Genomic DNA, 25,056 nt, shown 5'->3' with positions numbered 1-25,056 from the left:
GATTGGACTATGTCTAAACTACAATGAACAGCGGCTAAAAGATCTACCAGCATCAGCCACTACTACCCAGCTGATTAAATTATCACTATGTGCCAAAAATATAGTGCTTAACTATTACATATATTTTTTCAACAAGTTTCACATCATCATCATATTGTTAGAAACTATTCTCTACCTTAAAACTGCATCACGAATTATGGAGTACGGTGTCTGTCAATTCATGGATCCATATGTTAACCTAACCTGTTCTATTCTCATCACCTGTTTGCCTTATACTTTTTACACTTATGTTCAGGCTTATTGGCAGCACATTAGCTTGACAGGAGCAAAATGGGTGGGGGAGGAAAAAATGAACCCAGCCATGATCTATCAAATGTGCTATTTCAAACTTTATCTTTTGTGGTTTGATTTAACGATGAAACACTTTGGATCACTGGAGAGCGATTTGGTTTCTGCTAATGTATGCCACTAACATTATGAGATACTTCCTTTCAAAGGTTTTCAAACTCCACTACATCTTTCACTGCACAGTATTGTGTAAGACGATACAAAAGTCATTGAGCACAAGAACTTTTAAGGGAACAACGCCATCAAAATTTACTTTCTTAAAAATCCGAATTTTACAATATAATAAAACTGGTTATCATCCTTTTACTACAAACTAATCCCCTACTCAACATTCATTTGGTGAGCCATAATCTTAACTCAAATTGATAATCTGATAAAATTTTTGACCCCTACAATTTACCAACTGACTAATTTGTTAGTTTTTGCACTACTTTCACATTAAAATCTCCTACAGTGAGTTTCTAGTGAGGTTTGATATCATTTAACTGTTTTGTGACATCACAGAGGTTGGCCTAAAACTTAACCATGCTGGTGCATAAACCTTCACAGTTTACATGGAATATCTTCGGTTTATTTTTTAAAACAAGCATTGCTACTCTGTCAGAGTCCTTTAATATTGATTTTTTTTTAATGCTCTCGCCTACAAAACATCCTAGATCTGAATTTCCTCCCTGACTGCTCCTCTGTAATGGTTCAAAGCGGGTTCCAAGAATCATACCCATGGTACATTAGATGGCTTGGGCCTGAGGAGTTTAGTGAGACACAAATTGTGCGAAAACCTTGACAGACATATGGTCACACTAATCTCAGCCAAACTCTAGTGCTTCTGTATCTCGGGAACCCAAGATCAACGTGACCAGTTAGCATGCTAATCATGTACCATCAGAATCTTCAAGTTATCACACAATTCCATAATTTAATGTTCGGGAGAAGAAGAGATTGCCACAGGAGAGGAAATGGCGGTGCGCTGCTTCAGTCCAGTCAGAAAACCTGGAAGAAAGGTGGAACAATCTCATAAATCAAGCCATGGGCAAGGCAAATGTTTGATTGAGAATTACCGCGACAGTAATAAACTGTAATTCCCTCGTGAAAGGTAATTTACAAACTCAAAGTCAACCAATTCTTGAACATTACTCGTCAGCCTGTGGCCTTTCTTTAGTTAAGGAGAAAAATTCAAAGAAGATACGAGCATTCTATCAGGAGTTTATTTAGGTCGCATGGGAACAATACAAAAATAATGAATAAACTCAGATTAGGAATGATATAAGAAATGTACTGTGTCTTGCAAAACTTATATAAAATTAGGTACAAATCAAGAAACACATTGCTTATTCCAAATTATATTTCATGTATTGGCCACAAGAGAAAAATGAAATCTGGGATAATACAGAGCATTACCAGTAACTTTTCTTCTTGAAGAACGTAGGTGAAACAGGTAGAGACAAATGATTTGGGTATCACTCAGGCAACTTATGCAGTGCACATGTAGAGAGGTACATTGGAAACATTATCTATTGAAATCCACAACTATGCATACTTCTCAAATTCTATCTTCATAAAAAACGTTTCTGGCACCTTAACAATCCATTTAGCACTGCCTTACATCCATCAGCCCAACACATGTAGATTATAATCTTCATTATACTTTTCAACTTACTTTGCTGAAGGAAATCAGGAATGTAACATTTCAGGTTCATTACAGAGAAAATAACGACAATGTGGTTAGTTATACACGTTTATTAACAAAATATAAATTGTAATTACACAAACATTCAGCACAAAAAATTAATAATGGCAAAATACTTTATGATGCAGTCTATTTACTCTATTGGCAAGTGTTACCAAATTGTGCAATATCATTAGATTACTCCCAAAAGACGCATAGAAAACTTTACTGATGTTCCAAGCAATGCCAGAAGTCCCAAGTATGCAAAACCACCTTGCATTCTTTTTGCTGGATCTGGAACATAACAACATGGGATCATGCAAAAACGGCTTCCTTTTTATAAATGATGCATAAATTACACACTATTTTTGCTCTGTGTTTTTACATATGAAACCATCAACCATTTGCAACATCACATGGTCAATATCCATTCTGGTAAGATTATGGCTTGTGTTACACAGCAATAGCTTAATTTGCAACAAATAAAATGTAGACATCACTACAAAACTTTTGTAAAATACACTGTACTATGAAGTAATGTTTTATGCACATACTTCAGAGTACCTAAAACTGCTAAACCCAACACCAGGTATACTTTTCAAATTGTTATCTCCATTAATAACAGGATTGCCTAACATCTGTCAATCCAACACACAGTGAATTGTATAATATTCAGTGTACCTTTCAATTTATTTTCTATTGAGTACTTTAACAAATTGGCAGAATATTTTAACAAAAGGTATTCACATTATTAATTTGCGTAGCAATGAAAATATTAAAAACACATACACACAGCATGTAATTCTACTACTTAGCAGCTTATATCATTATTTATAAATCAATATAGCTGAAAGTAAACAAGTTGAACAACAGACTATCTAAAAAATATATATGTGTGTGTGTGTGTGTGTGTGTGTGTGTGTGTGTGTGTTTCTATCTGCTTGACAACACTTTCTACTCCATAGAAGACTTTCTGAATACAAGGCAATTCAAAATAAATGTAGCAGTTACAAACAATTTTAACTTTGTAATGTACAGTGATACATTCATAAGAATTACAGACAACATAAAATAATATTCATATGGCACCAGTATGATGTACCAGTATGGAGTTTTGCAAATTTTAACTCAACTGCTGAATTTGCTGCACTGGACATGACGATGCTGTGTTCTCTTCTTGGCCACTTATATGACCAGAACTGACATAAATGGATTTCTTTTCATGGATAATGTGAAAGTCTTTATGTGTGTGTGTACCACCTCTGCCAAAAACACTTCCAGAACTCAAAATGCACACTTCTAATGTGACTCCTCACATGTAAGAGCTCTGGTTTTCTTTGGTGCAATTTATTGATAAATGCTGTACTTCCGGGTGTTCTTCCTTTCATGCATATAATGGAAACAACAACTTGGCAGAACACCTGAAAATGCACCATTACTCTACAAATGCTTCAGAATTTTGGCATGAAATGGATTATCACTCAGATATTGTCCCTGTGAGCAAGGGCATCATATAAAACACCTATAATGACGTAAAAAAAATGTGAGTTCTTTCACATTCTCCACAACAGTTTAAGCCATTTGTAATTGCTAATTTTCATGTTGATATGCCCTGAATATACTGAAAACAGTTAAGTATAAATCATTGTTTTAAAGAAATAGCTTCAAGACAATTATAAAAATGGTCAGCATATTTTTCAATGAGAAAGTATTCTCCAATTTTAAAACAGACTCATTTTTGAAAACATTCAGTGTAAAGAAGATAATGTGAGAAAATTATAATTGTTATCAAGCAGAAAATCCTGGTTATGCTCAATGGTTCTTGGCTAATATCTGTGCAAGCTATCTCTTACAAGGATTATGATGAAGATTGTAAATTGTAAGCTTTCACGCCGGAACTGTCACAATTAATGGAATATTCCGGGCTATTATGCAGTGGTTGAAGGGATTTCACTGTGAAAACCCTATGTTTCATACCCAACTGCAGAGGACATTTTCAAGGAGGATCTTAGCCTTGTTGAATGCCCAATTCACACCCTGGCTCGCTAATGACTACAGCAAAATTCCACTTCTGTGCGGGAGCTCACGGAAGCAGAATTTTGCTGCAGACAGTAGTGAGACAGGGTGTGAATCTGATATTCAACAAAGCTACGATCCCCCTTGAAAATGTCTCCGCAGATGGCGACGAAACATCGAGTTTTAAAGTGAAATCTCTTCAACCACGACGTAATAGCCCAGAATATTTTATTAACTGTATGATGAAGATCGTGTACCAGTCATGCCAGTAAGCAACTGATTTGTGTGCCCAATCTCATCTTCGACCTTTGCTTTTACACGACCCAACATAATGTTTGTCAGGAGGAGCACTCATAGTAATGTGCTTGATGCTTAGGTCCAATCCCTGTGCCTGTAATCCACGTATTTTGTTTCATTTGAGACCCACCCATCCCCAAGTCCCACATATCACAATTAACAATGGACTCAATGATAGCATAGACTGCATCAGGGAAGCATACTTGGCATGCAAACTGGCAGATGGGGTGCAGTCTGCATCACCCTTCAGCCGCATGTTGATTGTGTAACATGGTGTTTGTATTACTACAGCAGTAAGCATGCCGTAACTACTATTGTTTTTTCTGCACTACCACCAAATCAACTCCAACTTGTAATGTTGTATTTTTTTTTTTTATAATTGTGTAATATAAAAAAAACTACTACTATGATATCAACCCTGCTCACTACACTTTCTAACCAATATGAATCATCACAAAACCCAGGAAGATAGGAAAGACTTATGGTAGAGAAACAGAAAGAACTGTCAGAGAATAGGTAACCGAGATCTTGTCCTCACAACAGGTTGGTCCCTCTCAACCCTAGGGTCTGAGTGAGCTAACCCTCCTTTCTAACTTTCCTCAGCTCAGTAATCTGTGTTCCCTGAAGAAGAAAAAGAAGAAGAAGAAGAAACTAATACTGAAATGAGCTGGGAACAGTTTTTTCACTTAAATGTGTCTGGTGACAGTGCCAGAAGTTTGCCCCCTGATTTTAAGTTTTGGCCATTCACTAAGTCTCTCCGTAATTTTTCACTTCTCAAGGCAATAACAGGAACATCACAACAGAAGTAGTACAACATCACTTTCAGGAATATAGGTGCATCCAAACTACCCCACAACAGGCATGGGGGGGAGAGGGAGAGGGAGAGATTATTGTTTGTATCTTGGGAAATACACCATCATGACAATTTGGGTTATTTGTTTAAAAAAGATTAATGTTTAACTAATATCTCAGTTTTTATAATTTTTATCGTGGAACATTTATCAATGGAAGATAGCTGTATGTGATCCAACTGCTGCAGTTAATTGACATTCATTACACAAGTATAACAAAAATCACAACTAGTCCACATTTACACTATGTGCTGCCAATAATTTTGTAGCCAACATATTCATTCGATGTCTGTAGCCACTGAGTTAAAAAATTTCTACTTCTTGCATGCAGCATTTGTTAAGTGCCTACTGTTATGGTCTGTATTCTCTGCGATTGCCAGTTATTTCTCTAAGCAACAACTTTTAACCCCTTTTATACAACTTTATACAACTTGAAATTAATTTTTTTCACTAAAATCACTCCATGACAGCCATTAAGCAATTTGGTAGATTACACGTATTTTAAAACATACATCTTCTCAATGCGAGGGGAACTTGCCATATGGGACACGAAGGTCAAGAAAATTACAGTTGAAGTGCACTGAAGTGCACTAATACATTAAAACATAGAAGCACAAAATAAATTAAGGTAGAACAATAAAGTCAATGAAAGCTATGAACAGCATGTCAAGATCAATGAGGGAAGGTATCTCCGCTTCCACAAAAAATTTTAACTACAGTACACTACCATTCTATTACATGCCTACACATCACAATCGTGTATAAAAAGTAAAGAGCACGAAGAAAAGGAATACTTACTGCCAGTGTAATAACCCTTTGCATAAGCAATGCGGCCGGCCAGCCACACACAGCCTGCAGCAGCAGATATGACAGGGTGTTCAAGACCACCCAGCAATAATAGAGTTAGGAACTGTGGGTAATTCTCCAGCCTGAAAAGAATGATTTTAACATTCAGAGTTATGACACAGATCAGTGTTCTACAGCGACGTGTCAGATAATGTTAAAAAAACTGGTACTGTAGCGCCTAGAACCGCACGGCCACTCCGGCCGGCCCTGCTCTCACTATTCATCATGTTTACTTGCAAGAGTAACGTATTCTTACCACATGACTCATATTCTATAAACAATGTATAGTATGACAACTGCCAAGATGACAGAAAGAGAACAAACATTTCAATGATCAGACGGACAGTTCATAATGTTGTGAAAAAAAAATAATAAATAGATAAAAAGAAATGCCACGAGTGAGTTTTGAACACGGCTTGTCTGCGTACGGCCCAACACTATAACCACTTAAGCACGACGCCGCAGTTGTTAATTATAGGTCAAGATGTGATCAAGCAAGCTGTGATAATTTTAATTCCCTCTTTTTTTGCCATCTGCCTCATTAAAATTCATGTTTTCATGTTTAACTGATTATCATTACCATACATGAGTATAATCTGCACTATCATTAAAGAGAAAGATTGGCCCTCAGTTTTAAAGAATGTAGCACCGGATCTAATTTTGTGCTTAGTTTGATGTATGTAATCGATTTTTGTAACTTAAATTCTATTGTTTTGTGTAACGATATCTGTAATTTCATCACTTAAACAAATAATTTGGCCTAACTCTTGCAGCAGAAGAAACTGTTAAAAAGAATGAAGTTTTCAATGTATTCAGTTAATTTAATGAGTTAAGTTTCAATTGTAATTTCTGTAAATTAGACATCAAACAACATACAGTTTCAGTATCTATTATTGTGAGGATATATAAGGACCCAATTTTTGGTCCCGAGACAGTCACTCCATGGTCGAGTTACATACAACAAACCAGTGTTGGTTAGATCAACAACAATGCTTAAACTTAACTGTGAAATAAGTGTAACACAATCGGGCCGTGTGTTAAAACGATCACAGTGTCTGTTCCATTAGTACCTTCCTATTCTTCAAGAACTGTGAACTTTGTGGTTAAGCTTTTACAGCTCATAGATGTTCAACAGTAAACTACTGTGGATGTTTGCCTGCATTAAATGTGTATATTGGGGGAGGGCGGGCGGGCGGGCGGGCGGGCGGGCGGGCAGAGGGGCAGGGGGGGGGGGGGGGGTTATTGTGAACAGTGAAAGTTTTTAATTTCGGACTTCAAGTGGTCCTCATCAGAAACAGTTTTTGCTCTATATACCAACGTGTTAACCGAAGTGGCTACACTACACTTTAAAGTGGCCCAAACACAGAAATCCTCGAGGTTCCCAAAAGGTTATCTTTGATGCCCCAGTACAGGTCCTCCTCGCCCAATCCATCTTTGGCCATATTGGCTCTTTAGGTGTAGATGTCACCTCACCATAGCAACAAAATGTGCCAGTGCTCCATTATCATGCATCCTCGGGCACTGCTCTACGGGAACATCTCAAACAATCTTGCAAGACGATGCTGCAGAAACTGATGTTAATTCTGATCACTCAGTTTGTTTAATGACATGTACTGCCCAATAAGATGATCACCTAGTATCCCTAACCACAAAGTCAATGAGAAACATCACCAACATGGAGACTCATTCACAGCATGTGGTGCAAGTGGCTCTTTGATTCTGTTTGCAACTTCACATCTCAAAAAGACCACACCATGTACCAGCAAGCAGTGTTTACACAGAATCATGTTAGCAGTGGCTAGTAACCACAAAGATGCAATTATCTTGCAAACCGTTTATTTGCACAGCTGCATTTACTGAGACTTCTTTGCTTCCAGCATTGTGTACTTTCAACTGTACACATTTACACCAGTACTTCTTTATGAACATTACATTAACAACAATCCCTTTTCTGTTAATGTTTCACCAGTAATTGCCATAACACAAGAAAAATTTATTACACTACTCACAGCACATCTTTGATTGGTGCGTGAAGTATTTAAAACAAATACACAGAAATATTGTAAGAATGAAGTGTCACAAGAAACCAGTCATAAGACGTAGTTTAGTTCAATGCAACATAGAGTAACATATAAATAAATACTTCATTCTGCATGTAGGAGATGCACTAGGATTTCGAGAAGGCACAAATAGGATCAACGATTACTGAAACCTGGGAAGTGAGTCAGCAATGAAATTAATGACTTCTAAAACTGGTGTTCAAGCTGTTCACAGTGTCCTGGAAGGATGAAAAATCAGCCCACGTGTTGCATAACACAGGTTTATTAGGACCCTTGAACTAGGTTTCGACAATCATAAAATTATCTTATTCAGAAGGAAATTGTCATTGCTAGGAATTATACATTGTTTACAAAAGGAGCAACTAAATTGTGTTTACCATGACTCCTAGAAAAGCAAAAAACTTCCTACTATACTAATTTATTTTAGCCAAGTAATAAAAACCTTGCTCCACGATTCTTATGAATATATTAAATTGGTAGGTGTGTTGTATTAACCCTATAGCTGTCACGCAGGGTGTTCAGAAGACCCTAACCATTACTACTGACATATTATTACATGATGGATAGTAGTGTACATTCACAATCTTTGGTACCTTTCTAGGAAGTAATGTGTGAGCCATGTGTAAAAATAGAATCGATTAAGGAAGCCAGAGTTCCAAGAAAATATGCAAGGATGTTGTCAACACACTGTGCAACTACTCTCTATGTTACTATGCACTGAGAAAGCTTACAGCTGTATTCCATAACAAATGCATGTCTGTTGTCACTCCATGTGGTTAACTCAGCAATGGATCCTTATGAAGTAGAACTAAAGAGAGTGAAAGCTTCTACAATTTATATTAGATGACAATCTTCTGAAGGAGAGGAAATGGGCAGCAATTAGACCCACTCCCTGAACAGCCACATGGAAACAGAGCATGAAGACAACATAGAATCACATGTAAGTACAGCAGATAACCACATCACACACGCCTTCTTTGTTGGAAATGATAAGGCTACTAAGCGGATGAAGAACTGTTAGTCACAATGTTAGAACTTAAGTATAGATCTTTTAAATTCACTTCCCTGGTGTGAAAGCTGTTGCATAAGCTGTAAAACCTCACATGGACTGTTTCCTGATATGTATTTATAAATGATGTAATAATTAGAACAATCACATAGTGAACAAACATTCGCATACACGACACTGCATCAAATTTCACAAGAGACCATGATGCCAAATCAAACAATGTGGAATAAATCAAGTCTCTCCTCAGTCGATTGACATTAGCAAGGCATTACCGGGCAGTCCACCAAATTTAGAACACTTATGGAGTAGAAATAGTTTTTGAATTACAAAAAGATTTCAAGCAACAATGAGTTTGCGACACTTTTGTTTCTTGTTGCACTGTTCGGGATTGAACAATATTTGAGACCGACCACAGTGTTTGCTCGCCTAGCTGAATTCAGACAAGTGTTAAAAGAGTTATTTCTGTCGAACTGAAATGCAGAAATAGTATTCCAACAGCCATTAGCTTTTTATTTAGACTACCAGTTTTGTCTCCTCAATAGAGTCACTTCAGACCCTGTAGTATAAATGACAAAAAGTAGCCAATCGCAGAAGTATATAACAGGGAACCCACATGTAACAGCTCATGTTACACATGTGAGGAGCACACATTGCTCATGAAGTCTTCTACAGAAACTAGGGACAAATATTTGTTCCCTGTTTCATAGCATATTTATCCGATTATAAGATGAGGTTTTCTCCGAAAATCGTCAGTTGAAAAATACAGGGTCATCTTATATTCGCAGCTTGAACTACTGCCGCGGAAGTCAACATTTTTACATTGCTTAGTAGACCGATATAGGGGTTGTTTTACATTTACAGATGAAACTCTGGCTATTGATGTCGCATGCAGATTTATTTTGAAGATTTCGGGGTTGGGCAAACAGTACACATGCTCGAACAGGCTGGAGATTTCCCGATACACTGAAGCACCCGATGCAGTACTGAACTTGCCTGAACAATCACGTGTCATTTGATTCGCACAGCACTAGTGCAAGAGTTGCAGGAGAAACTATGACCTACCTACAACAACAATCTATTGCTCAGCTTAAAATCAAACACATTTATGAAACAGAAGAGGACATAGCATTCATCTTACGAAGCTCGTTTGCAATTAAAGTTCCCGTACACATATGGATACCATATATAAACATTTGCAGTGCTTTTTAAGTAAAGGTAATATTGAAAGGCTAAAATTTTGTCCTTCAAAAAACATTTCCCAATTCCATACACAAATGAATATTTTATTTGGTTATTAGAGACAGTAATTATTAACCAAGTGGGTTGCAAATGAAAAATTTGGTCACTGTTCACATATCAGAATACCACATAAAAGCGTTACCACTTTTAATCAGCTTTAGAATGAGATGGTGACATACAATGAAAAAAGAAAATTAATCCATAATTAAATGTCTAGAAGCGAAACTATTAATCCATAATTAAATGTCTAAAACCGAAACTAATCATATTACACGGACTGTCGTTATTGCAAGAATAAATCACAGCGGCTACATCCATCGTGGAGACAGTGCCAACAGACATCATTAGATCACAGGACGAGCAGAAGTTCAAGAATTGGACTGAATCGTAATCGTAATCTTATTTACTTATAGGTTGCCACTGTTATATATGACTTTCACTCTACAAGATACTGCAGTTGGGTGTTTCAAATCTGCTTGAGCACAGAACTATGGAAAGTTGGCACGGGAGGGGGGGGGGGGGGGGGGGCTGTGACACCAACTTGGCTGGAAACTAGAATGAGTGTGAGGAGTGGAGTGTTGAGCAAGCAGCAAATTTCGTCCTGCTGCCAACCAAGGAAATCTACACTGCATACTTTGGCTTTTTATAAACATCTACCACGATTATAAACTACAGTTTGCCTGAATTCATTTGAACTGAGTAATATTTGACAATACACAACATTAGTATACATTTCTGTAAGAGATGGTAAAATTTTAGATAGGGGCCAGTGGTTTCCTGCAACAACGTTGTCGATGCTCACCACGAAGTATGACGGGAACGCAAGAGAGGTTATGTCAGCTATTGGTTGCGTGCAGCCAACGAGAGAGGTAGGCAGACAATATGTTGGAAGCCATAAACATTATGACATTCTCACATCAGTATAGGAGCAAAATCCGATATGTATTCAGCAAAAAACAGCTAGGTTCTCAGGTCCCCACTGTAACCACAACCTCAAAAAAAGTGATGTATTCGGAAGGAACAGCCACATGTTTGTGACAATGTAGATATAAATTTCACACCTGTGTGCTATCAGGATGTTGGTGATGATCAAAAATAGTAATACCCAGATGGCAGGCTTAGCGGGGGAGGGGGGAGAAGGTAGTGACGATTAAAGTTAATATAAACAATTTCTTTTTCTTGATTCTTCTTGTATTATCAAAATGTAGGCATTCAATAAATGGCCTCAGTGTAGACTAGGTATAATGCAAAAATTTTAGGCAGATACTTTGCCAACAAAACAGTTTGGAATTTTCAGGGTCGTCTTGTAGTCAGGTAAATACAGTACTTGTACGACTGGATGCTTTTTGTCATTCATACTACAGGGACTAACGATGACTACTGAGGAGTCTAAACTGATAGCCTAAATAAAAAGCTGTAAAAATACTGATAGCCTACATACAAAGCTATAAAAATAATTGCTGCTGAAATAATACTTTTACGGTTCATTGACCAGCCATTGTCCCACTCTCCATAACCACAAGACGGAGTTATGTTTAATATTTATTCGCTGTTTGAATGTATGATGAAGGATGAACAACTGGTTACATTTAGAGGCAAATGCAATTTCCATCAGTATATACCAAGTAAGCAAGTCAACACAATGTACATTTATGTAAAAAATGGAATCCCCTTCACACCAATGGCGGACTTTTGTTCTACGGACGTAGCGACCATCAAGATGCGGCAACGTGAGGAAGGTATCACAAGTGAGTTTGTAATGGCCTCGGCATACCTTCCTTACAAGGACAGTGCTGCTCCTCCTCCTCCTCCTGCTCAGGAGGTGAGGAGACTGACAGAAGCCTACGCACAAAAGGGCGACCAACTATTGGTTGGATGCGATGCTAAGCCCACAACTTAGTGTGGGGCAGCACCGACACCAACAGTAGAGGTGGGTACATTCTAGAATTTCTTCTTGCTAATAACTTAAGAGATCCTCAATAGTGCCAAGGAACCAACATTTAGGAATATAAGAATGGAAGAGGTAATTGACATAACCCTCGGTTCCTCTTTGATGGGCAGTTATGTCAAACAATGGCATGTGGCTTTAGAGCCATCCTCATCAGACCACATGTATATTAAGTTCGAGGTTGAAATGGGCATTAGACAGACCACGTCCTATATGAATCCCCAGAAAATTGACTGGGAGGCATAGGAGGGACCTCGACACAGGCCTATCGGAAGTCAGTACTTCAATAAGGAACCCAGTAGAGTGAGGAGGTAGCAGAGGGAGTGACCTCGGTCATCATGACCGCATACCATTACAACTGCTCAATCACCAAGAAGTGTATGAATAGGAATGTATCTTGGTGGAACAACAAACTGGAATCACAGAGGAAACAGATACGAAGACTGTTTAACCTTGCGAGAAGGAAAGAACAATGGGCAAAATATCGGGAGGCCCTTGCCAAATACAATCTTGCAATTAATCAAACAAAGCAGGCGTCCTGGAAGGTATTCTGTGAGGAGGTAGAGGGTATGGCTGTTTGGGCCAGACTTCACGAAATCTTCACTAGGATACCAACTAATCCTGGAGGAACTTTAAAACGACAGCACATGAAATGCTGAAACTCCTCCTCAAGACTCATTTTCCTCAATGTACTCTGACTGACAACGTAAAGCAGGATGAGATCCCTGTGAGATATCAGTTTTCAGGCATTCGAAGGGAAAACTGGGAATCTGCCAGAGAATGTGTTGACCATAGTAAAATCCAATGGGCAGTGGGAACATTCCAATCGTTCAAGTCACCTGGCCCAGAAGGAATTTTTCCAGCGCTCCTGCAATAAGCAGGAGCGGACTTAATAAGATTCCTACGCAGGTTATTTAGGGCTAGCCTAGCAGCAGGGATCATTCCTTACGTCTGGAGGGCAGTGAAAGTTGTCTACATTCAAAAGCCAGGGAGAACTGGCCATACCAAGACCAAGGATATGAGACCATCAGTCTGTCCTCCTTTCTTCTTAAAACATTAGAAAAAGTGGTCAACAGGCATGTTAGGGAGAGGAGGTTAACTAGGGTTGCTCTACACATAAACCAACATGCATACCAAACAGGAAAATTGTGTGCAACTGCAGTCCACCAACTTGTCGGGAAGGTGGACAAAGCGCTGCACCTTCATGAAATAGCCCTCAGCATCTTCTTGGACATCGAAGGGGCTTTTAGCAACACGACCTTCAAACCCATGGTTAAGGCAGAAGAGGCGCATGGCTTTGAGACTACCATTTGCAGGTGGATTAGAGCCATTCTTAGTGGTAGAATGGTGGAGGCCAGCATGATGCAAGAAAAAATGTTAATCAACACCACTAGAGGATGTCCACCAGAAGGGGTCCTGTCCCCTTTACTGTGTAACCCTTTGGTGAATGAACTCGTTGTAGAATTAAACTCTACACAGCACTTTTGCCAGTGGTACGCTGGATCTTGTCATAGTAATACTTGGCAAATTTTCAAGTATAGCTAAGCAGGCCAATCTCTGGACTTTAGCAAGCTCCTTAGTAGCTACCTGCTGTTCTACCTTTTTCCACCACACTGTAGCCTCATAAGTGATCATAGGTGCTTAGCTTTTCAACAAGCTATGGTGCGAGGAGCATTGAGCATTGCACAAAATTGCACGAAACATGGTCAGTCCTAAGAAGACTGTTGTAGTACCATCTATGAGGGAGCAGATCCAACACACATATTGGAATCTCAAGCTCTTCGATGAAACTCTACCAGTGAAGGGTATAGTGAAATATCTAGGGGTAACCCTGGACGAGAAACTTGTCGTGGACCCCTCAAATAAGTAACACCTCTTTCAAGGTGAAAGGTACTCTAATGAGTACCAGGAGAGCTTGTGGTAACAGCTGGGGCTTAAGCCCCTACACCACGGCAGTAAGACCTATGATCACTTATGAGGCTACAGTGTGGTGGAAAAAGGTAGAACAGCAGGTAGCTACTAAGGAGCTTGCTAAAGTCCAGAGATTGGCCTGCTTAGCTATTACAGGCAGAATTAGCAGCACAACCACTGCTGGGATGGGAACCGTACTAGACATGTCCCCATTACACCTGTGGGTAAAAATGGGGACAGGCACTGGAGCACACATGTTAAAAACTGCCAAAAAATGGAACTCATAATGGGGTATCCAGGATCTCACACTAAAATATTGAATCAGGTAGACATAGGTATCATTGGGGAAATGCCGGCAGACTATATAATAACCCCCAGCTGCTTCTACAAGCCTTTCAATGTAGTAACTGAAAGTAGAGAGCTCTGGTAGAAAAAAATTTCGACACCATACTGGGGACATAGTCTGGTTCACCGACGGTTCAAAAACAGGCCAAGGTGTTGGGGCTATGGAGTGCAGCCAAGGCTGGAGAGTGCACTCTCTCTAGGGAAGATGGCCACTGTGTTTCAAATAGAAATATGTGCTATCAGGGTGTGCATGGAGGAGAATTTGCAGAGGTGCTACAGAGGTCATAGCATTTTCATTTATTCAGACAGCCAAGCAGCCCTGAAAGCAATGGCAGCCTCTGCAACAAAATCAAAGAATGTGGCAGAATACCACAAAGTCCTTGTGGAACTATGGAAAAGCATTAGGGTAAACCTATTGTGGATCTCTGGTCACTCAGGGATTGGTGGTAATGAGCAAGCTGATTGTTTAGTCAGGATAGGGGTGATGACAGTCACCATGGCGATGATCAAAATAAAATTATGAGATTGGACAAGGAGACAGCATGTAGAATATTGGGCTACAGTCCAAGTCTCTCAATCCTGGGCTTGAACAGGAGAGAAATGAAACTCATGATTGGACTATTGACAGGCTATGGGAACTTTAAAAAACACTTGCATTCAAAGGGGATAATGAAGAAGACCCCAAATGTAGGATGTGTGGAGTGGGCAAGGAAACTGCATCACATTTGATCTTGGAATACGAGGCATTGGTAAAAGACACAGAATATTCCAATCAACCAGACCTGAAGAAATTGTGTCTAGCAAAGCACTGTTAAGGGCACTGGGTGGCTTTACTAGAGACACAGGGAATGGTACTCCACAACAAACTCTGTTTCGGTGCAGGAAGCATCGGACTTGACCAGTGTTGTCTATGCTATCCTGATCAAATCAAATCAAGCATATCAGCAAAATATGGATTGAAGAGTTTCACCTTGCACTATGCAAGAACATGGTATACTCTGCAGATGAAAATTATGCTAGAAAGAAACCACAGGGTCCCTTTGCATTGTCAAACTCACCTACGGAGATAGTAAACAGAACAACTGTACAGAATATCAAAGGGACAGGATGAAACATGACACTTGACAATTGGTTTTGTCCCACCCCACTGGCTACATAACTCTGAAGAAGAAACTGACAGGAGTAGGAACTCTTAGAAAGAACAAGATGGAGGTACCTAAAGAGTTTGTTTGCATGAGAGAGAGAATCAAGAAGCAGCCTCTTGCGATTAAGAAAGGATAGTATAGTTTCATATACGCCCAAAAAAGGAAAAAACATGCTCCGCCTGCATCACGATGTCATTGACACTAATACTGTGGATGATAAGAAACCAGAAATTATAATAATGTGTATGACCAAAACAGTAGACACAATAGAAGAAATGTACACTACTTATTCATGCTCAAGGTAAACCACACACTAGCCACTGCCCTGTTTAACTGAATGATTAACATTGCTGGCATTAACACCTTTATCATATATGCAAGTAATAAAGAGGATTTCCTGGAGTATGTTTTTATGTGAGGTGTGAAAAGCATTAGTAAAACTAGTAGTGCACAAGAGAGCAGCCATTCACTCCTTGCCTAAACATCTTAGAAAGAAAGCTGCTGAAATGGCAGGAGTTGAAGACAGCAACAATGTGGTGCCTTCTGCACAAAGCCCAGGCACTATGCCGTTTGTCCTCTGCACAAAGACTTACAAGTTAAATCGCACTGTGCCCGTATCTAACGTATGTGACTAAATTCATAAAACTGTTGTAAAATTTGACAGTATAAATGTTTAGTGAAATGTGAAATAAATCTGGAGCACAGAACAAAGAATACCAGAAACTAAGAATTTCAAAAAAGGGAAATACTGACTGTGCTTCAAAAGCGTAATCTGATATTCAATACACAAAATACACTCATATTCAATGAGGCAGCATTCAGAAGAGCCCATTTATTCAGTAAACATATTTATATTAATGATCACACACACACACACACACACACACACACCAGAGAGAGAGAGAGAGAGAGAGAGAGAGAGAGAGATTACAGAACTCTAATACATACGTATTTTGGTGTGCTCTCTGAATGCAGTTGAACTGATCATTGTCTTTGCTATACATTGTTGGATATGGTATGTTGTACTTCTTTCGTGCAACCCCGACCTAGAAATTAAGGATGGACAACACATATGATAACTTTTGGAAATAATCACACAGTCAAGTTAGGAAGTTGAAAAAAGTATTTAATTTACTATTTAAACATTAAAATAACACATGCAGCCTTATGTCACTACTTTATATGTAAGAGTCACTGAGAATCTAGAGTCAAGTGAGGAACACATGAGTAATGGAAACAGGAAATTAAGTTTGACAGAATTGTTATCTGGTACAGCTTTCACTCAAAAGTTCAGTACATCCAAAAGCAACATGACTAGTTAATGGAGAGATATTACTTATGTTGAGATGTAGATTGTAATAACCAAAATTTTTAAATTACATCAGCTTTCAGTTTCAGTCTGTATCTTGCATGCCACTTCAGGTGCAGTTCTTACTGATATCAATTAGTGCCAGTATGATGGATGCACAATCATTGAACATATTCTCTGTTTGAATATAATAAATTTCCTAGAGTGGGAGAAAGCTTCAGAATACTTCACAGTATGTGCACTGTAATTACTACCAGGCCAGTTTCATGTGCTAAAGGGGAAATACGGAAGCGTCCGATCCCATCTGTCTGCTTTGACCCATGACGTCACAAATATGGCGGACACAAAAACACACACACACACACTTTCCACAAGAAGCCTAATGACACTAACAGGACAAGCGCGGGAAATGGGGTGTTTTGGGTGGGGGGCAAACTAAATATAAACAAATTTAGACGCCTTCCGTAGCTACAAAGTGTAAGTGAAGACAGCCACGCATGAATACCCACCCACCTCCCCAGGGGTCGTAACCTCTGCAACCCATAGAAGATAAAGATGCTTCAGTAGCTGATTAGTGCTTTTTGTCTTTTAAAAAAAAAAGATCTCACAGGATAGAATGAACAGATCAGAAAGATAAACATAATAAACTAAAACAGAAATTGGAGGAAACAGATAATTAAAATAAGTAATAAGTGTTTTTAAATTAAAAAAAAAAACTCACGAGATAGAACGAACAAATCAGAAAAGTAAATAAAATAAGATAAAACAGAACTGGAGACAGCCACACTCAAACCAAACTCCGCGCCGTCATGACGTCACACACGACAACACCCTTACGTCAAGGGGTCAAAGTCGACGCGTTGGATCGGACGCTTCTGTCGACCCGCTGAAGGGAGACAGGATTAATAAACATTTATTGCCCAACAATGTATCCTTTTCTTAATAATCTGACATCATAGGATATTAATTCAATATTAAATGACAAAGCACATTTACTGTCTTAAAAATACCCATTTTAAGCAACAAACAATGTAAAATTGCAAACTGAAGAGCCATAACAACTTGCTGCCAAGAGAAGTATGAGGCACGTTTTTTTTTAAGAAAAAAAAGTAACATTTGGAAACAGAAATAAAACAAGCAAACTTTTCTAAGCAATTTTATTTTTTCTGTGAACACCAGCACTTTAACCTACTTTTCTACACAATTCCCAGCAATACTTAGGCACTTATCATATTATACGGCTAACTTTTGAATACCATCCTCATAGAAATCTGCCGCTTGACAACCATTGCAACAGGGTTGTTTTAGATTTTCATCGTTGTTGTGGCACTGACCACCCAGATGCTTCTTTAAATGCAATAATGCATGGTAGTCACTGAACACTAGATCAGACAAATGATCCGATCAGCTCTGGATTTCGACTGGCCACATGTGTGGATGGGCACTGTCATAAAGCAAAATGATCCCTTAATAAGTGTGCCACACCTATTGCTTGGAGTGCATGGCACAGTCTTTTTAAAACTGGTTCACTTAAATATGTCCATGCCACAGCAGCTAGTATCCAAAGTGTAGGAAATACCTCTTTAGAATAGCATATCCTGGAGAATTAACATTCAGATCCCCCTCCACATGGCTTAATTTATGTCTATTGCAGCTTGTTAAACCCCTTCATGCACATGTGTGTTACTTTGCAAGTATACATTTTTTTTCATTCATTTGTACACCTAAAAATAAGCATTTAAGCAGTGAGTTACTTAAAGTGTGTGTTCCACAATGATTATGTGCAAAGATAATCACTCAGTTTCTTGCCTGTACAAGCACGGATTTTGGGCCTTTTAAGTTACAGCTCGCCACAGGAACATCTCTTAATGTCGCAAAAACTGTTATACTTTTGACATTCATGTATTACTCTGTTGTAAAAGACAACATCTACAGATAGCAAACAAGCAAGTCTATATATTTCTTTACAAGTTAAACTGTACATAGGCCTAGTTGAAATTTGTTCTTGTTGCTCAGCAAATATATAACAACACATGATCAATGATAGCTCATATTTCAAGAAACTGCTGTATTAAATCATGCCTCCCTGTTTGTATTTGTAGAAGAAAGATGTTAAAGTGTGTACTTAAGTGCTAGAACAAACCTTGATCCCCTTCCACATAAGTACAAAGATTGAGCCCACTGCAACGAGAACGCAGTAGCCGTACTGTGATGGGACCTGAAGGGTAATCATCTCTTCCTTAATTGGTAAACTGAATGAGCTGAAAGCAAATAATTAAGTGTAAGTATGGAATACTAAAACATTTACACATTGCATATTTCTGCGAAGTTCTGTTAATGTTAACAAATACCATCAAATATACACTTTTTCGCCATATCTAAAGGGTCGTTACAATTAGATATAATGTATTTCATTTTGATTGGCGACGAAATTTCGAGAAGTTCACAATTTTCGAAAAGTTATAAATGAGATTCTCAAACAATGTCGTTATATTTCATTTAAAAAGAATGTGAAACCTGCATGCAACAACAGGCGCCCGTGAGTTTATTAACAGTTTACATTACGCAAAAGGGTGGGTGGCGAGTGTGATTATTACTATACCTGAACAGTGAAAGTGACAACAAATACTGTCGAAAATAGTCATTTATAAAATGACATATACACGAAGAATAGCAAAACAGTCAGAAAAATAATTGTCGATGCGATGTAAAATTAATGTTAAGGAACAATATGTACAGCTCTGAGATAAGAACAAGGACAATCCCAAAAGGCGAAACAGTTGTTCAAATAACATATACCTTCAAAATGCAGTACTGATGATCAAGACCTACGTAAAACACTACGAAAGCACCGCCGGCACTACTATACTCACGTAGCCATAGTAATCCCAAATGTTCAGCTTCCACTTTTATATATCTCTCTGTCACAGCGTCGCCGGCACGTATCTTCTATTCTCCGTATTACGTAAGCACAAAACCTGCAAGCAAGCATTGCCAACCTAACAACATGGATACATTAACCCTTTTTTCAGTTGTCACAGACTATGGTGTTATTATAGGCAGCAATGTATCTTGCTGTTGAGCCCATTCCATATCACAGTATAGTAAATAGTTTGGCCAACATATTAACCTCATGTCTAAACCTCAACTTGTTAAAAAAAATTACGTTGCTGCTGTTGGCAGCACAAACTGCTAGTTCCTAAATTGCGATGAGCAAGAATGACAAGCGTAATCGTTCTCGTGAAAGTCATGATGCGTTGTCGAGACTACAGGCTTTCTGTCACGAGTCACAGCGATTACAGTATCTCCGACTGTGGATACACATATTTTCTGATCAAAGCAAATGAAAATCCAGGCAGTTATAGATTCATTCTACGTTTCAATTAACATCCTCCCATTTCTTTATTGGAAGGCTCGTGCCCATCTCATTGCCAACAAAATGCATCAAATTTTGTTTGTACTGATAGCAACAACTGCACTATCATGGTCTGTTTCAGCTGCAGCACTAGCCTAAATGTCAAATAAAGCTATACTTAATTTCGCATTTTCATTGCATTATTGCCGTATTGTTGGCCACTGAAAACTGACATAAAAGTTCTACCGTTACTTTAATGTTATCACTTGTGGGTTAGTTTATTAGAAGTGAAATGCTTCATGTGCCAGATGTGTAAACCGACCAATACGCAGTATGAGATAAAATTTCCATTCAGGGAGTGAACATGTAATCCATTTCGGTAATATTCCATAAGTGGGGTTATTTTGAAGGACAGTAAATATGTCTAAATTTCTTGTCAACAAGTATGTCCCTGAACTAGTATGATACGTCTGCTAGATGGTGGACATCTCACCCCTTCTTTGGTCGCTCCGCCTTTTCCGTTTCGTGTACCTAACAATCGTAAGACAACAATACTGCAGCTGTTTACCGATCAATCTTCTTGCTGTGAGCCGCGGGGGTAGCCGTACGATCTAGGGCGCCTTGCATACGGTTCGCGCGACTGCCCCCGTCGGAGGTTCGAGTCCTCCCTTGGGCATGCGTGTGTGTGTTATCCTTAGTGTAAGTTAGTTTAAGTTGGATTAAGTAGTGTGTAAGCCTAGGGACCGATTACCTCAGCAGTTTGGTCCCACAGAACTTACTACAAATTTCCTATTTTTCTTGCTGTGGAGGCGGGGTGCCAACTGCTATTTGACTTTCATTAAATCCACAACAACGTGTCGGTAGGATCCCCCGCCCAGTAATTTTATCCCAAGAATTTCAACCCCACTAAAATATTGCGGGAGGAGGTGGTTTATGATAACGGGACAAACAGCAAAACACACACTACTAAAATATTTCTATTTCAAGAACAATTTTTCATTACATAAATGATTATAAAGCATTGAAATTTATGAGTACCAATTAAACTTTTAAAATATCACTAACAGTTGACTGGAAATACTGAATACTTCACTTTGAAATCCAACTCCAACAAACTCGGTTGACAACTGTTTTCAACTCGAAGTTTGACTTAGTTTTCAACTGTTGTTCAACAGTTGTTTGGAGTCGCGAGTCTGTACAACTACTTGAGGGAAGTTTTGTCTAGAGTTTGCAGTTTATGGTCAGTGTGCGAAAACACGGCAAAGTAGTGTGACTTGAGCATGCGCATTTTCCGTGTCGTCTGCTGTGTTTCTTTCTTCATCTGCTGTGTTTCTTTCGACAATGGCAACTTACGAGTCGTCAACAGATGCAACAATTCAGTTTTTGTTGGAAACTGAAATGAGGAAACCTCTGTAGTATTCTTCTGATTCTGCATATTAAAACATATAAAAGGAAAGATTTGTTGAAAAAAGTTTCTGACAAAATTGGTGTATCGCTTATGGGGTGTGAAAGGAAATGGACAAATATGAAAACTAAGTACAATCGTGAGCATTGTAAAATGGTCCAAACTAGAAGTGGGTCTGGGAGAACTGAGATCTTCGTTCCGAAATAGATATTTTACGAGCATATGAACTATTTGGGAGGCGTGAAGAAGCCACGGAGAAAAATATTTACAATCGTAAGTAAAATGTCATTTATCGCTTTAGGGCTGTTGGTCGGAAATTTTGTAATTACAACTGTATTTTCACGGAAATTTATCTATTTCTCTTGTCATATCATTTTGTCAAAATCTGGTATAAAGTACTTTGCAAATTAATGGCTTACATTGTTAATAACTAAAGCTACAAGGGTTTTGTTCGTAAATTTTAATTACATTTGTCTTTTCATTCAATATTTTTTATTCATATTCTTCTTGCCATTTCACTTTACCAACATCCGATACAAAGTAGGCCGGCCGAAGTGGCCGTGCGGTTAAAGGCGCTGCAGTCTGGAACCGCAAGACCGCTACGGTCGCAGGTTCGAATCCTGCCTCGGGCATGGATGTTTGTGATGTCCTTAGGTTAGTTAGGTCTAAGTAGTTCTAAGTTCTAGGGGACTAATGACCTCAGCAGTTGAGTCCCATAGTGCTCAGCGCCATTTGAACCATTTGATACAAAGTAGATTGCAAATTCACCCCTTATATTCTTGCGGTTCTTCGTGCGTTGTCTCCCTTTCTCTGAAGACATTTATTTTGCGGAGGCATCCTCCAAGTGCCATCCGAAACCCTGCCTGTTTCTGGACCTCCCACATCAAAACTGCCAGGTGGGGAGTAAACTGTGGCACTTTCTTTATTTCTTCTTAGAAAATTGTGCAAAGACACAGTTGCAGAACCCAGGAATGTTGCTTTTTCATGTCCTAAGTGCACAGTTGTTCTAAGACAGCGAAAAATTGTTTATAATATTCCAAAAAAATTATCCACACTTTTTCTAGCGCGAGATACACAGCAATTAAAAATTCTTTCCTGGCTGTCTTTCTTGCCATCCTGCGTATGGTTACATCATGTACTCTGAAAGAGCAAAAGCATCATCTCCCACCATAAAAAATGGTTAGTCTGCACAGTTAGAATCCATTTACATTGCTTTTTCTGTTACAAAAAATAAAACCGCCGAACGTGTGTTTACAAGAGTTTGAAACTTTTGCCAACATATTTCAACAGTCGTGAGTTTTCCAGACTCACAATAGTTGGAAGTTTGCCAAACATACAACTGTTGTATGTTTTTGTTTGTTGGAGCTGGTTTTCGGTGTGAAGGTACCTTAAAAGCTGTACAGAATGGCGCTTGAGATTACAAGCTTTGCAACTCTGCATTGAGCAGCGGTTGAAATTTTAAACGATTGTTGTCAGCCTCTCTATTGAAACAGCGGAATAAACAATGAAAACTGACTCAGTGAACGTAGAAAAGTGAATTAATCACTCATGTCTGTAAACGTGATAATGTTAATACTAATACTAACATACCATCAGTACATTCGGTGATACCACAAGGTTTAGCAAGTGAAAATGTGCACGAAATCATGAGTAAATTACTTAGAACTGATGAAGCGATCTCGGAGGTAGGGTATTTATCTTGTGATGCGAATGAAGTCTTAAGTCACAATGAAACTCAACGTACATCAGCAAAGAATGACAGTGCGATAGGAAAATCCTTTCAACTTCCTGGCAGAAAAATCGATCATGATTAAAGTTTATTACTAATAATAAAAAAGACGAGGCAGTGACGTCGTGCAGTACTTCCTTTAAACATCTTCAGCAAGTATGTAAAACAATGAGAACGTCATCAAGTGATTTTTAAGACCGTATAGCAAAGAAGAATAAAAAAATGACGCCATATATGAAAATTCGGATTGTGTGCAGCACGAATAAGATGCAAAAAGCAGATCATAGAAACATGTACAGTAAATACTCGTGAGTCATGTTTAAAAAATAGGAAGGAAAAATTAGATGCAACGGTGATACGATTAGTTTATATGGGCGCAAAAACAGATCCAGAACTTATGTAGCAACAAACTGCGAATGTCGTAGGTACGGGAATATATCTTCACACCGATAAGACGATGACTAATTTCAAAGCGGAACAGTTACTTTTAAATCGAAATTGATTAACTTTTTTTCCATTTCTGTGGATGAGTCAGACTATAGGTTTTCTGAAAATCACTGCTTTTATATGTTACGTAAGTGAACGAATAAAATAACGCATGCTACTGTTCCTATAAACTAGTGAAAAATGCTGACACGAAGTCCCTTGAAGTAGAAATTATCCAGGTTCTCTCAGAAGACAGCATAGGTGTGGAAATGCTTAAAGGAAAGCCTGTAGGATTCCGTTCCGATGGAACGGCGCAAGGTGTTGCAGCTAAAATTATGAGAAACGTACCTTCACACCCGATTACTGTACTTTGTATGGCTCTTAGGATGGAGCTTGTTTCTGTAAATGTTTTTTGTGTCGTAAATGCTGTTCATAACTTTGAATGCTGGTTAGACAAACTTTATAAAATTTTCAAGTAACCACATTTTCAGCTGCAAAACTTAAAAACACTGAGACAGTTATAGGCACCACGGGTTATCTGAATGTTAACTGTTGTTTCATATTCGTTGGATTTCTAATGAGAAGGATACTTTGTTAGCAGTACTGAAAGAGTTTCGTTGTATCATGCAGTTCCTAAACGTTTAAACTGAAAGCTGTGAATCTTTAAGTGCAGATCGTTGTAAATTGGCAGGGCTTTCACTGAGAAACAAATTTTCTATTGTTGGATTTGTTATTAAATATATCATGTGTTATGCCTCTAATTAGTACAACAGTGCGAAAATGGAGTGTTTCTTAAATTGAAGGAGAAAATAAAATGCTTGTTAAGGATGACCTTTATTTGAGTCTTTGTAAAGAAAATTACTTAACATGCTGTAAATATTGTAAACTTCAGTCTGAAGATAAAGGTGAAAACAGAGAGTTTGCAAAATATAATTCAAGAGTCGAACTGGTGTGTTATTTAACTGTCAACATGGCTTCCTTCAAACCAAGTATTAAATTCGGACATTTGAAGAACAGAAGACTACAGGAAAGCAAATGAGGTGTCTAAAAGTTCATTCTTCCAGGCACAACTATCTATTTTGCGTACATAAAGGTGTGTTGGTGTGATACTTGTTTTGTAAAATTGTTTCCTTAAATTTAGGAAATTTCGA

At 38.4% G+C, this 25,056-nt stretch overlaps 1 protein-coding gene across 2 annotated transcripts; it reads right to left on the bottom strand.

Moving 5' to 3' along the window:
• Positions 1 to 2,067: 2,067 nt before the first annotated feature.
• Positions 2,068 to 19,983, bottom strand: LOC126235951 (microsomal glutathione S-transferase 3-like). Of its 2 annotated transcripts, none has more exons than XM_049944921.1 (5): positions 19,864 to 19,983; positions 19,134 to 19,251; positions 16,630 to 16,727; positions 5,977 to 6,107; positions 2,068 to 2,308 (listed from the first exon to the last, which is right to left on the bottom strand). In XM_049944921.1, the coding sequence occupies exons 1-5, from the start codon at positions 19,869 to 19,871 to the stop codon at positions 2,208 to 2,210; spliced, it is 456 nt and encodes a 151-aa protein (XP_049800878.1). In that variant the 5' UTR covers positions 19,872 to 19,983; the 3' UTR covers positions 2,068 to 2,207. The 2 variants fall into 2 exon arrangements, with proteins under 2 accessions (XP_049800878.1, XP_049800880.1); XM_049944923.1 differs by having other exon boundaries at positions 19,790 to 19,942.
• Between the last annotated feature and the right edge of the window lie 5,073 nt (positions 19,984 to 25,056).

This window comes from Schistocerca nitens, chromosome 2 (genome assembly GCF_023898315.1).
Source record: "Schistocerca nitens isolate TAMUIC-IGC-003100 chromosome 2, iqSchNite1.1, whole genome shotgun sequence".
Classification (NCBI taxonomy): domain Eukaryota; kingdom Metazoa; phylum Arthropoda; class Insecta; order Orthoptera; family Acrididae; genus Schistocerca; species Schistocerca nitens.
Note: the sequence above shows the minus strand (reverse complement) of the source record. Positions and strands in the feature narration are given on the sequence as shown.